Source organism: Corvus brachyrhynchos, unplaced genomic scaffold (assembly GCF_000691975.1).
Source record: "Corvus brachyrhynchos isolate BGI_N302 unplaced genomic scaffold, ASM69197v1 scaffold23, whole genome shotgun sequence".
NCBI classification, from domain to species: domain Eukaryota; kingdom Metazoa; phylum Chordata; class Aves; order Passeriformes; family Corvidae; genus Corvus; species Corvus brachyrhynchos.
This window is the reverse complement of record NW_008238983.1, coordinates 13,125,636-13,140,291: the sequence shown is the minus strand read 5'-3', so window position 1 is coordinate 13,140,291 and position 14,656 is coordinate 13,125,636. Positions and strand designations below refer to the sequence as shown.

General features: G+C 39.9%; 1 protein-coding gene across 1 annotated transcript in view; it reads left to right on the top strand.

Annotated features, from left to right (window-relative positions):
• Window positions 1–7,738, top strand: part of LOC108447765 (protein cordon-bleu-like) — a 29,727-nt gene extending 21,989 nt beyond the window's left edge. Inside the window, exons 6-7 of the mRNA XM_017738728.1 lie at window positions 965–1,216; window positions 6,417–7,738. Of these exons, the coding sequence (XP_017594217.1) occupies window positions 965–1,216; window positions 6,417–6,434 (270 nt within the window). The 3' untranslated portion in view covers window positions 6,435–7,738. The remainder of the gene's footprint in view (window positions 1–964; window positions 1,217–6,416) is intronic.
• The last annotated feature ends 6,918 nt before the right edge of the window (window positions 7,739–14,656 follow it).

Here is a 14,656-nt window from a genome sequence, read left to right as displayed (position 1 = left end):
AAAGAATATAATACAGGAGCTCTCTGTGGATTGTTTGATGGGAGATGAATAGTTTAATTTTTCACCACAGAAGCTCTGTGCCTCAGTTTGTCTGAGAAATTAATTATAATGTGTCTGCTTGGAAACCTCCTATTTGGCCCATAATACTGAATTTCCTAATAATTGCTGAATCATTGTAATTACTAACAATTCATCATGATTATAACTAGTGATGGTATTAATGGCAAAAGTATCTCTTGACATAGTTGATGGAAAAGCTGGCTTAATCTGAAAGGCTGTCTTCTTCTCCTGCATGTATTTAAAGTAGGATGAGTTTCCAAGCTGGTAATTGGTGCAGAAATTTTAGTTTCAGAAATTCCACAGAAACACACTTGGAAGAATAATCAATTGATTTTGTTCTCAATGCTTTCACATAGTTCTCTCTGGTCTTTTTTTTTTTTTTTTCCCTTACCTATGGCTGGAAACTTTAGGTTTAATGGCTTTTTTTTTTCAGTGAAGCTATGTCTGAGAGCTCAGATCTGGAAGAGCTTCCCTGTCATCTGAGATTATTTCTGTGCAGCCCAGACTGCAAAATGTAATCATATTCCTGGGTGGCTACTGCAGACTTAATATATCTTCCTGATTCCAAAACCCTTGTGGTTGTTTCCAAATTAATACCAAGTCCAACTTTCTCTCTTACCTTACATGCCAAGAAGAGTTACAGGATGCTGAAGCTCACAGTAAATAAAGATTGAGTTTCTGAGACAGACTTAATGCCAAGTCCTCGATGCTGGTAATCAGCCCAGCTGAGTGATGTGAGTGAGTAGTAACAGATGTTCAATCCCATGAGCAACCAAAAGTTTTATGTGTTTTACATCGTCCAAGAAAAGTGAAATCGGCATACTGAAAGTGCATCAAATGTCAAATAATTACAGCTTAGCCATGCTTGATATTAACCACCTTCTTTCAATTGCATGATGAGCAGATCTCCTCATTGGCCTCTGAAGAGCTGCAGCGTTTTAGGGATGCAGAACTGTCCTTGCAGAAGGCAGAAGACCTTCAGGAAGAGCAGCTGTATATCCCACCTGCCCCTGCCCAGCCACCACCACCACCTCCCATTCAGCTGTCAGCAGCAGCTCCTAAATCCTCTGCCACAGCTACAGGTAACCCAGCAGAGGCAAGGCAAGCCCTAATGGAGGCCATTCGCTCTGGTGCTGGAGCAGCAAAGTTAAGAAAGGTAAATGTACTTTTATGTTTTACTGGGATGACACGACTTATGCCTGCTGTGTTTTCAGAGCCATTTTTAAGCTGTTCTAGGCACACATTTCTTCCTTCCATCAGAAGAAGCTACATGCACTATTTCCTCTAACTGAATCAAAGATCAGGAATAGATTTGAAACCTTTGAACAGCTAATGAAACACACCTGTGTGACTATGCAACCATGTGAACAGACAATGCTTTTTATTAAAGAGACCATCAAGAGCATGACTATAATTTCAGAAAGCATTTTCATGACCTTTTCGTTCTCTGTTACCCAAGATAACACTAGATGTCCTTTAGACAAGGTGAGCCTAAGAAAGATCAGATATGAGACCCTGAAGCGGATTTATAAATAAATATTCTCTCCTAATTTCAGTATTGTGTCCTAGACCTTGATTCCCAACACTTAAACCTTGGTCACATGTGCTGAGAGCTGTCAGTAAAACTGTGAGGTCAATTTAATGTCTGCCTGAACTTCATTAATTGAATGATGTGTGTTTCACTTTTCTGGTTAGATGTGAATCGGTCAGCTCCCAGATGGCAAAATGCTCAGTTGTCTGTGTGTGATTTTTGGAGTAACTTCACTTATCTCTTTGATCAAAGTTTGTTGTTCCTAATCTCAAGTTACACTGTATTTCTTGGTAAAGAGAAGCAGATCAATTGTCCTTAGTGGAGGCATCCCAATTATACTGCAGTATCCAAGAATAGATTTTGATCCAAGGACTTAAGGGAATGTAGAAAAGCAGATGTAGTTTTCCTAACGCATGATTTAGCTGATGCCAACCTTGTGTAAATAGACTTTAACCTTGCTCACTTGTCCTCTTTTAAATTTTAAAATGCACTCAAATTTTAACATTCAAAAATTGTCAAAAAAATCTGGTTTCTGATGAACCAGAAATTCCACAGAATCATACAAATGGCACATACAAATCAGTGTTTCATGGAAATTTACATCAACATGTTCTGATTACATGAGGAATCTGGGTTTGCAGTTAATTTTTCATGTGAAAAATTACGTCTGTGTAATGCATACGATGAGTTCACACTTGGTTTGCTCAGCTTGGACAAGGCTGAGGAGCAACCTCATCGCAGTCAGTGCCTTCCTTGAGGAGGGCAGCTGAGGGACGGGCATGGTTTCCTTTCTGTGGCAGCCAGCAATAGATCCCAAGGGAATGGAATGCAGCTGTGTCAGGGGAAGTTCATATGACTTTCCTGTTCAGTAGGAAAAAGTTCTTCACCCAGAGGGTGGTTGTGCACTGGAACAGCTCCCCAGGGAAGTGGTCACAGCACCAAGCCTGACAGAGTTCAAGGAGCAGCTGGACAATGCTCTTAGTCATATGGTTTAGTTTTAGGCAGTCCTGGGAGGAGCAGGGAATTGGACTCAGTGATCTTTATGGGTCCCTTCCAATCTGAGAAATTCTATGATTCTAAGACTACAAATTATGAAGAAGTCAGGCCTTTATTTCCCCACTTCACCAGTTGACAGAAAAAATGGGACTTGGACATTCAAGGGTACTTCATGCAGTTGTTTTCTAGATACTTCAGATTTCTTATTCTTCCAACTGCATTGCTCTGAGGGGATCCATAGCACTACTCATGAAAACAAGTCTTTATCATATCTTTGGGGGATTTATTTCAAAACACTTGGATAACCAGTGCAGGTCATGAAAGTACACCAGATATACTGATGTATTCTGCTAAATACTATGCCTGTCTTGTCTCATTTCCAAGACAGAGTAATTTTAGCTAGTTTCGACGTTGGAACAGCAGAAGAGTACATCTCATTATATAGGTCTCTTATGAAAATACAAGAGAGCAGTGTTTTGTCCAAGACAGAGTATGATTTTCTTATTACTCTGCTGTCCTTCCAGATATTGGATATGCAAGCTAGTCTTGTATACGCCAAAGTCATCATGACACTTTGACATCTGAGATCTCATGTCCTTGATAACTGATTAAAGTAAAAATGTTGTCAGATTTCTGAAAAGACTTTCTATCCAGTCTGTTTTAATATCTCTTCTAGTTTTCTGCATTATATTGAGAGCCAAATTCTGATTCTTCCCTGCAGTTAGACAAGTTGTGGCAGCAAAAGTTGAATCCACAGAGGAGAGAGTACATGATAGCTGAATATCAGGGTTTTCTTCCTTTACTCGTGTCTAAGGAACACTTAAGTTTTTTGTAGGCAGTGTCTGACAGGTTGCTTTATGCCAAGGCTGATGCAAACTTTTTTCTTTGTTTTGCCTCCTCTGTCAAAGTTCTATGATGTTGTGATTTGGAGATGTGAGCACAGGGCTGGTTTTGGCTTTGCTTTCTGGAAGATTTTGGTTGCAGCAAACTAGACAGCGGAGTAGGTAGTTCAGTTCAGTAATGGCATCTGTTTCTCTTCCATTGTCTTCTCAAAGTCTTCTGGGACAAGGGCTTCTGACAGCAAAGTCATTTTTTTAGCTGATATTGTAGAGAACTGGGAAAAATCTGTGTTGCTGACAACAGAGCATTTATTTAGCTAATATTTTAGAAAACTGGGAAGAATCTGTGTTGCACAGTTATGTGTGACTCGATGCTTATTTATGTGGGGTTAGTTGCAATGGAAGTAGATCAAACGGAGCTGTCAGGGGAAGCAAATGTAAAAAGCAACCAATTGCCTAGATAAGGAGCATCCCAACAAACATTTGAGCTCAAGTAATATCTGTGAAAAGGCAACTCCTCCACTCCTCCGCTGATTACACAGCTGTTTGCTAAAGTCATGAACTTTAAGGTTAAAAGATTCACTGTGCAGGAAGTGAGGAGAGAAGTTGCTGCAGGCTGACCTTGCCTAGCTGAGAGTCAGGGTCTGCACAGCACAGTCTCTAATTGGGTCAGCCAAAACAAACCAGAGCAGAAATAGATGCTTCAGGGAAATGCCAAGTATAGGTAAGATAGTATATGCACAGCTCTCCTGACTCTTCCTTAATCCATTTTTTCGAGTACTGTGCCTGTTTTAGGAAATAAATCTCTCTTTGTGTTGAAGAAATGGCTTCTGTTTTATTGCACACTGTTGCTGTTCACAGACTCCTGAAGAAAAATCCTTGCAGGTGCTAAGCCCAGTTGAGCCTGCTCAACTGTGGTGTCAAGTAAAGCCACCAGCCATGATGGCGGCCCTGGTGCCTTTGGTGGTTTCTTGTCTCGAGAAATGAACATATCTCACTAGCGAGGAGGCTGCGTCCCAGCCATGGGGCCTGCTGCATGGGCAAAGGAGAATCAGTTGATTTAGGAAGTTCATCTGAGACCAAATTTTGGCTAATTCTGGTGGGCAAGACTCAGGCCATAGAGCTGTACCATTTGACGTTCTGATTTTAGAAGTGAACTAGTGTTTTTCTTAAATTGTGTCAAAGTGTCATATAGTTAAGATCTATATGTCCAGTTTTTAACTTCCTATTTGCCATCTCAGAAAATGCAAAATAACATAGCTAGATTTCTGAAATTCTGTATATCAATGCTTGAGTATTTTTGTGTTTGTGTAACTTGCCTTGGGATTTACCATGATTATCTGTGAAAAAAACCGTAACTACACATGCAAATAACCTGTTAGATGTCTAGCTGTAGGTATAGTTGCAGCACAAGTCCATGCAGGATTAAAAATCTTACTCAACAAAGAGAAGCTATAACAGTTGCTTTAGCTTATACACCATCCACTCACTTTAGGTAGAGTTGTACCCAGGGATTTGGTAGAAATATTGCAGCGGAAGGTGTCTGCACATGGTGGAGAAAACAAGTTATATCTCTAAAGAACAGGCTGTTGCTCTTAGTAAAATCATTGTTTTAGACCACTTTTAAATGGTATGTGTAAGGGAGATTCTGCAGATTCCGTGTATTTTCCAATAAAGATTGGAGTTGCACCGAAGTAGCCTTTTCTGTTTGTTCACTGAGGTTTTAAAAATGAATTTGGCTCCATCACAGTTCACACAAGCATTCATGGCGATGTTTGGCATCCGTGTTAGGTCACGTCAGCTCTTGATATGTGCAGTGTATCATTCTGTTGTCAATCAAAGGAGCCAGATAAGGTAATTACTGCACCAACTGCAATGAGTCCCTGGTGTTCTGTGGAATAATTTGGAGTTGGTTGTCAACAAGTAACGCATCGATCGGAATTATGGCCTGTTGAGTGTCTTCTAGGAAGCATGGCCTAGTTCCGTACCTTTAGGTCAAGCAGTGGACTGTTCTTCTCACATAAACAGAGAAGCATAATTGTGAATGAGCAAATACAGTTTGTTATCATCAGTATCTGTGGGTCAATGACAGAAATTACAGACTCAAAGCCACAGCTGATGCAGGCTTTGGTATGCTGGAAACAGGGCAGGAGGCCCCATGATAAGGTTGGCCAAGCTTGATATACAGGTTATAATGAGCCTATAAAGTGATTCCAGTTCCCATGCAGAGTGAGAGGCAGGCATTTGCATGCTTGTTACTCTGTTTGAATTGGAAGATAAAACTTAATTTGAACTCTTCACCTTGCTAATAATTAATACCATGACCTATTTTTTTCTCAAGAATAAAGGCCAAAATGGAAAATTTAGACTTGATTAAATGGATTATTCCTGTTTAGCTTTTGCAGTGACCTTAATGTATATCTCTCTGATAGAACCAAAGCTCAGTAACTTTGAATTTGGAAGGGCACCTTAGCATATGTATTTAAAATTAAGCATATGTTTAGATGACCTGAGGACTGGGAAGGAGGATAAGCATTTGCTTAAATGTTTTCCTGAATCAAAGCCATTGGGAGTTTCCTTCATCCAATCAGGAAGCAAAGTACTCATCGATTGATTTTTATGGCCAGTGACAGCTAACCAATACAGAACAGATTTTGACTGTCAGATGTTGCATACTTCCAGCCTGGGCTTCTGTTCATTCCACAAAATGAAGGAATATCTCAGAAAAATGCATCACCTATGCTCCAGAAACAACACAATTGCGACCATACTTCCTTAGGACTTTTAGGTGGGTTTTTAGGGAAGGACAGCACTTTTCATTAGACCAAGTGATATAGCTAGAAAAAAAGCAGATAAGCTTAAATAGTCTCAAGGAGCAGATGAACAGACCAAACTTGAAGTCGGCCCCATGGGAGAATGTTTGGTTAACAATGTCAGCAGTTGGAGGTTTAAAAATATCTTGAATGATCATGTGCTTTTCTTTGTTACAGGTCCCTCTGCTCGTTTGAACAATGTAAAAAGAATAGGTAACTGGAAAATCTAACCCCATATGCGCCCATAATCATCATTCAGAGTCTGAAGTGGCAAAAAACATCAAGAAGTTTAGTTTATTCTCTTGACTACAAGCCAAAATAAGTTGTAGTTAATTTTCTGTGTGTTCCTGCATAATGGTTCTAAGGGGCAAATATGTTGCTCTGCTGTAAAGCTTCTGTGCCAAGGAATTGTGTTTTGCCTCTGAATATTTAAGGTTGCCAATAAACTATTCTTGTTGGCAGATTAATAAGAATATAAACACTGTGCAGTCCTGTGTTAATACTTAATTGTGTTTACGGGCAAAATTAAAAACTTTGCTTGCTATCTGAAAAGTAATACTCATTTCAAGCTGTTAAAAGTATGTAAGTATTTCAAACTATTTACTTGCTTCTTTTTTGATTTCAAAAAGGGCTGTAAGTGATTTGGGTGAAACCAGAATAAAGGTCTATAAAAAACAATCACAAGAAAAAAGTTATGATACCTAAGTTGTCATATGCTGGGGTCATCAGTTTTTAAAATTAAATGAACTTTGCGTCTCTGCTGGAGCTCTGAGAAAGCAGGCAATCAATAATGAATGTGAGACAGTGTCTATTGAAAAGTTACTTATGGGATATGACGTATAGAATGCTAATGTGCAGAGATATGCTGAACCCTGGTAACATTCATGGCACTTCAAAAATATTGAGCCACCTTAAAGGATCTCTATTTGCAACAGACTGTGAAGGTTATAAACAAGAGTCAGAATATGGAGGTCCAAGATGCAGAATTCGTTCTGCATTGCAAAATGAAGTGAAGCTGCTTTCTATCAGTATCCAGGACTTTTGTGGTCTGTTGTTCAGGTCATGCATAAGTTGGCCCTTGGTTTCTAATTCGTATGGCTGTTGTATGTTGTCTCACAAGTATTTATAGCAGCATCTTTTTCAAATGCTAACTACTTTGGTAGTTGTTGTTGTACATATTTTGAAAATATTTCGTTAAATTGATTAACTTAAAAAGGACAAATGAAAATGCTTTTTCACGTTTCCTATATTGTAGTGAAACTGAAGAAGAGGAAGTTTGTACATTTACATTTTTATAATCACAGACTAGAGTGGTGGCAGATTCCTTTGTGTTTTTTTTTTTTTTTTTTTTTTTTTTTAGCTGGAATTTAAAATGTATAGCTATGGACTGTTGAAGCACGAGACTATTTAGCCATCTGCATTTAATGTGACTATATATTATATATTGTAAAATACTGATGTCTGTTAGTGCCACGAATAAAAACAAAATCAAAACCTGACATGACTTTAAAGGCTCTTTTTTTGCCAGATACTTTCTATTTACTCAGAGAAATTAGAGCTAGAGATAGACTTAAGCAAACCAGTATTCTGTGCTCAGTATCTCAAGTCTAACGTAAAATACCTCAAGCCAGGAAAGTGCTCACAGCTAACAGTTTAGAAATGCAGTAGAAATCACCAGCTGGGATCGATATGTGAGTTATATACATTTCAACAATAATGGAGTACTGATAATGTTCCATTTCCTCATTAGGGGAGCTTATGTATTCTGAATTAAGCTGCTCTGTCGCACCCTAGGATAAATAAGATCACCTTTTTTGATTGTGATTATGCTTCTTTTACCTTCAAAGTCTTCTCAGTATGCTGAAGATCAGAAACAACAGCATGTTGAAAATGCTGTCACAGGAAAGGATTCAGTCACTCATAGGTTTGATGCTGTAAGATACTCCCACCAGCAGCAAATACTGCTTCCTTGGCTGGCTGCTGCAAGACAAAATTCAGTGCATCTCTCCTTCTTCTTGTTCTTAGTGTTGCCTGGAGGCCCTGGGTATGTAGCCCTTCCACACTAACAGCCTTTTAGTGTAATAAGTTATATAAGTACTTACTTTTCAATGTAAGGGATCCAAAACTGGATTTTTGGACAATAACATCCTCTGGGTTTCACAATGCAAAGGTTCTGGTTCTGGGTGCTGGCACTATATAGAACTAAAGTTTCTAAGTTTTATTCATGGATAAATTTCTGAGTGAAAGCTTTCAAAAGCTATAAAAACAGCTACAAGATGAGATGTCATCTTGACTTTGACAGCAAAAATATTACGAAAAATCCTGATGGCTCAGTCACACCTCAAACTAAAAATGGAGGGGGAGTTCAGCTACCTACAGGAGGAAGCCTAGGCTGAGTGTTCATTCCTTTCTCATGTTAATGGGAGTTATGTCTACTCTTAAACTGTCATCCAGGTGCTGTTGAACTCTTGGTAGGAGCTCAATTAAACCCCAGATAAATGCAGATTTTACTGTAAACCCATTTATGGTGAAACCTAGTTACAGGTATGACCCTTCCATATAGTAACTTTCTGTTCATGCTTTTAGTAGTAGTATTGGTTAGCTCATCCTGAGTTAAAAGAGAAACCCTGAAACATGTCTGGTAAAGACATGGTGTTCTCAGTACCAAGTATTTTCACCTTTATGGCTGCTCTTGCTGTCCCACACTGCTAGTGCAGACACAGCCTGTGTCTAGAGATGTACATGTCGCCCAGGTTACACCCTGACATGTCCTGTCATAGCACAGTCTGCAAGCTCCTGTCTTTTTTGAAAGACTGCAAGAAGGACAGGGAGCTCCCCTTTTCTTTAGTGTCCTTCACCCTAGATTGCCCCCACATGCTCTTGCCTCAGTTCAACCAGAGGAAAGACTCAGATATATGCCCGATTCATCCAGCCCTTTATATTTTCTTTTTTAGTAAGAGATTGAAATTAAGTGGAAAAATGGCATCACCACGGAAACTGAATGGAGAGTTTGGATTTGGTATCTTTATTTTTTGTACAGGTATAATTCAATGTTTAGGGCTTAGAAAAATCTAATCTCACGTCTGAAATAAAAATTTCTGCTTCTGCTTCTTCTCTCCCCTTTTTTTAAGTTTTTATTAACTTTTTTTTTTAGTTCAGACCATTATTCAACCATTAAGTCAGCATTAAATCTCTCTGATTAGGTATTTAATTTTAAATAATACTGGTTGTCTGCGTGAGCTATTTGACTTACAGGACTTCATTATAGATTTTTTTTTTTTTTGGTAGAGACAGCCTGTTAGTCATGCAAAGTATTGGACCAAAAGACTTCTTGACATGCACATCAATCTGCGGAGTTCCAAACATGGCAGGGTTCAACTTCCATAGCTCATACAAGTGATTTGCACTATTTATGCTACATTTGCCACAGCCAAAAATTGGCACTTCATCAGTGTGAAGGAGAAAGAAAGAGAACAAGAGACTCATTTATGAAACAATGGAAAATGACACCCCGAGATAGTTTTCCCTCTAACCTCTCCAGAAAAGAAAGAAGTAGTTCTATTGTTGAGTGCTGCTTAGCTTTAAGCACAAGGTTTAATTTGAATCCTAAGATTTGCACAAATCTTGATTTGAATCAGTTAGTCTGAATGGAATGTTTATAAATGGGTTCTTTGTTGGTGCAATATGAAAAATAGTTGTCTTCTGCAACCATTAATTAGCAACTTTTACATATTTAAAGTATTTATTTGTGTGCATTGTTTCTCATCTCTAATTCTCTGTTGGGTTACATATGCATTATGTGTACCAACGTGCTTTGCCTGTGACACTTCTGTCAAGATTTATTAGACTATTCCCATTGTTACTCCATTTGTTGCTGCTGACCACACACAATAAAATACGCCATTCCCCTGCTATAGCTTTAGCTGCCATAATGGTTGCATTTCCTTGCTTGCAGAAAATTACTTTTGCAATAATAAAGTTCTTTTTAAGCATAAAATGAAACAAATTCCTGATGTTTTAGTAATGTTCACCTGGATTTTGTGCATCACTGTTTTGGTCTGCTTTTCTTTTTTGTTGCTGAGTAGGGCATGGAGTTTGATTCATAGCTGATGTCTTCCTTTGGCTGGAGAAAGTTTTTCTGTGTAGCTGCATTCTCAGGGTTGTTCATCAAAGTATGGTAAGATGGATGACCCTTTCTGAGAGCAAAAAGGTACTTTTTTTTATTATTGTTACCAAATATTATAAAGTATTTGTTAAATAAATATAATTTGCTTAAGTACTAGCAGGTTACATGATGCTGCGCCAGGTATCAAAGTCCCACTATCCTGTGTTTGTCTACCAACTTTTTGTTCTTGTTTAAACAGTTTCTGATTTATTGCAGTATTGAAGACTTCAAAAAGAGAGAGAAAATAGAACTACTTAACAGGAATATTGTGTTTTTCACACTTAAGGAGTTTAGGAACAAGCTCGCTTCCATAGTCTGTTCCCTCCCATCACTCATTCCATATGTACAGGAGCACGCGCGCACGCAGAGTCTCCTTCGTCATTTGAGAAGGTCAGGAATAGTTAAAAAAGTATCTTTACCACGGGATCCTTTTCCATTTTTAACAGTAGCTTTTTTTGTCCTGTAAAATAGGAACTTCCAGAAAGTCAGGGACTAGGTTTTGGCGCAATCACAGCAGCTATACGCAGTCCCTGCTGGAGGCAATGTCAAATCCAGCTCCAAATAATGCTATCTTCAGCCAATTTCTTTTCCTTTGTTTTTGTTTTTTTTTCTTCTTTGCTTTTTTGTCTGTGAACTGATAAAAACATGTACATGCCATGTCTCTTTTCTGGGGTCACTATTTTGCCTGAAACCCTAAAAGGTTTTCCCCTGAACAAAGCATAGTGGTGTTGCAGTTGAACACCAGGCTGAAAGAGGACATTTATTCATACACAAACACCACTGTCCAGTTTGCAAGTCAGGAGCTGGAAGAGGAAACCTTATTGAAAGAGCAAGACTGTGGAACATCATTGTCTTCTACATCAGAACCTGTGTTTACTGTAACAGGAACAAAGCAAACATAGTGCAAATAGGCGTGGGCTGCCTTTGTCTTGTTCCATGCATTCAACAGAGGGGTTTCTGTCAGAAGCACTGGCATCTGTCCCTAGTAGTGCTTGGCACGGGTGAGTGGGTCACAGCTTGAGGGTACTGATTTGGGGTGGCAGTACTGCTGGATTGTGTCTCTGGTTTGGGCTTTTTTTGCCTTGTGATAAGCCAAAATGTGGTTTGATTTAGCCAGTACTCAAGACTGCAAACCAAGTGCTTGTCCTGCGGCGATGAGCAAAGGCTCCACATGTGGACTGCAGCTGGGGTGGAGAATGATCCATGATCCAGTGTTTGCCAACTACAGCACCCAGATGCCAGTAGCCAGTGTAATCTCATCTTCTTAAGCCAGAGGTAATGATAATGTTGAAGGGAGAGGGAAATGGATGCATCTGCCCTCTGACAGAACCTAGGAGTGAGGCACATGTACTTCAAAGAGCTGCAGCCCTTCCTGCCCCAGCCGCATCTAAGAATGCAAAGGACGTGCAGGAGGTGCCTCAGGAAGCAGCAGGTCCACCAAAACTACTGATAGATCTGAATTTTACCAACAAGATTCTGAGACTGCACATATCTCTGCTGATACAGCTACTTGGTGGGTTAACATGCTCAGGACCAGACTCCACCTCTCCCCAGTATAGACCCTTTGCTGATAAAATCCAGCCCTCAGTCCTTCAGTCAGCCCAGGAGGTGGGTGTACCTGGCATGTTCCCAACCAGCAGCACCAAACACAGAGCAGTGGTTTGGCTGCCTGCACAGTGCATGCTTCCTCATTCATTAGCCTTGCTGCTAATGTTCCAAACTTCCCAACTTATGGAAGGAACTGTCAGAGGCAATTTGCTGACAGCCAGTGCTTCAGAACTGCAAAGAGTTATATTTTTATGTGTTGATGAATAATTTAGCAACAATTCTGTGTTATGTAAAATTACTGCTTTACTGCTACTGGGGCCAATGTTCGTACAAAGTGTTCTAAGCCCAGTTATACAAGTTAAAGCTTGCTAGTTTTATCCTATGCATCTGTCATTATAGATAATTTTTCCAGGTTCAAACTGGGAAGCAGAGCAGGTCTTTCATTCCAGGAGAGGGAAGTTCCACATCCTCATTCTCCTTTATAGTCCTGATCATCCTACCTATTTCCAAATAGTCAGTTTTGCACTAGGTTGTGCAGTAGCGCTGGTTTTCCCCGCAGAGGAGGATGCTATGTAATACATTTCCATATAAAAGCCATGGAAATCATCAATCCTCCAGACCTTTGCTTTATATCACAGAGCAACCTAGGACGCATTTTCATGCAGAGTGGCCACAGGTTTCATCCCCCTACCCTTGTGGATGAAGCCTGTGCACTTAATGTGGGCAGGGAACATGGAATATGGGCAGATGTAGATATATCTGGTTTTGGTTTCAGGTTGGAAATTGTGCCTTTGAGATTCCGCCTTTTCTATGCTCAGAGTAGAATTAAAAGGTTAAGGAAAGAAAGGAGTATTTTTGCCACCCAAAAACACGCTTGTAAGGGTAAAGTGAGATTGAAAACCTGCAGTAACTCAACATGGTCCACATCCAGAAATGGAGAAACTTGCAGGCTTCCTTAGGACTCTGCATCTCAGTGACTGCTTCTGCCATATTCTACAAGTGTTGCCAAGAGATGCTTAGTTGCAAATGCAAATATGTTCAAGGCTGAAGGATCAAAGAGCAATTAAATTAAAAACTGCTGACAGGTCAATCTTAATAGTCATTTCCATGCTGAAATAAGTCAATAAATCTTAGCATGCAATAAATCTTACCACATAAAGGTGGGCTTGCACAACAGGAAAATGTAGTAAAATATAGCAATATATTTTATGCAAATGCTTTTTAAAAGTAATGAGTAGCATGTTTTATTCATCTTGTCCTGGCATCAAAGCGGTCAAGAAGACATTGGACTTCTGGAATGGGTTAATCCTCTGCAGCAGCAGTATGCTGAGCAGGCAGAATGCCTTCTATTTATATTACTATTTACTTATATTTGTAAATACAAGCCTTAATTGAGCTCCTGAGTCCTGCTGTGTTTGGTACTGTGCAGACACCACATAAGTGACTGTCCCTGCCCCAAAGACCTTTACAAACTAGAAAAGTCAGAAGAGGGGGATGGGAGCAAAGCAGTCGTGTGACTTGCGCAAGGTCACCCAAGTTGTTAGTGGCAGAGGCAGAACTGGAGCCCCGGATCCCTGTGCTGTTCTTTAGCCCTGTTTTCCAAGTCATACAGCTTCCTGGTCTATATACTAAATACAGTAAGTAGGGATCAAATAAGAAACAGACTCAACCTCTCTTGGTATCGTTCAAGTTTCAGAGAGGCAAAGAAAACTGCTGTTCCCCTGGCTTTCATACCAGACACCTTAACATGCCCTTGTGTTTTTACCTGTTCTCCCAAATGCATTAAATATGAAATATTAGATAGTGCTCCTGGGTACTCGTGTCTATAATGAGACACATCTCCAACAAACACATAATACAAGAGGGATTTGGAATCCAGCTGCTAAATTTAAAACAGATTTTCTGCGTGGTAGAAGTTCCCTGATAGTTAAATAGCCAGTATCTCCATTAGAGCTTCCTGCCCACCTGTAGCTGTGCTGCCCACTATCCCCAAGGGAAGGTCCAAGAGGAAAAGGTTCCTGATACTACTGCTTCAGCAGCGCCCGAGAGCTTTAACAAGGATCTTTCTATTAGCCCCTGTATAAACACAGGATGGCAGCCCAGGCAGGCAACTCTGGGTGGAGGGAGCACAGATCGTTTTAAATCATTGGCACGTTCTAAATCACCGGGCACGATCTGCAAAGAGTGGATCTTGTGTTACACACTGCACTTCGGAGGCAATGGAGTCTATTCCCAGCTAATAAAATTCACAACAAATGACCCAGCACAGGAGAAGTCCTGTTCTCAAGGAAAAGCCTTACATCAGCACAGGCTCACAACTTGCCCTTCTTTTCACAGTGGAAAGACTGAGGATTTTAATCCCAATTCTAAAACAAGTCAGAACTTGGTGAGCACAGTAATAGCATAGACAAAAAAAAAGGGGTTGGGGACACCCTGTACTTCCCTCCATCCCCCCTTTTTTCTTGCCATTGGTTCAGAAGAGCTGTTCTTAGGCTTGCGTGGTCTATGGCAAGATGCAGTATATTTCCAGAGTGTTTTTCCTGGTGCTAACTGACAGTGTTGAGCCCAACCCAGGGCAATAACGTGCTGCATGTTCCCAAAACTGGGAACAAAAGGTGAGGACTTCTTGTTTTCCTTGGAATACAGATCTCATGTTACATGTCTAAAGATGTGATGCAAATGAGATTTCAAAACTAATTTCAAC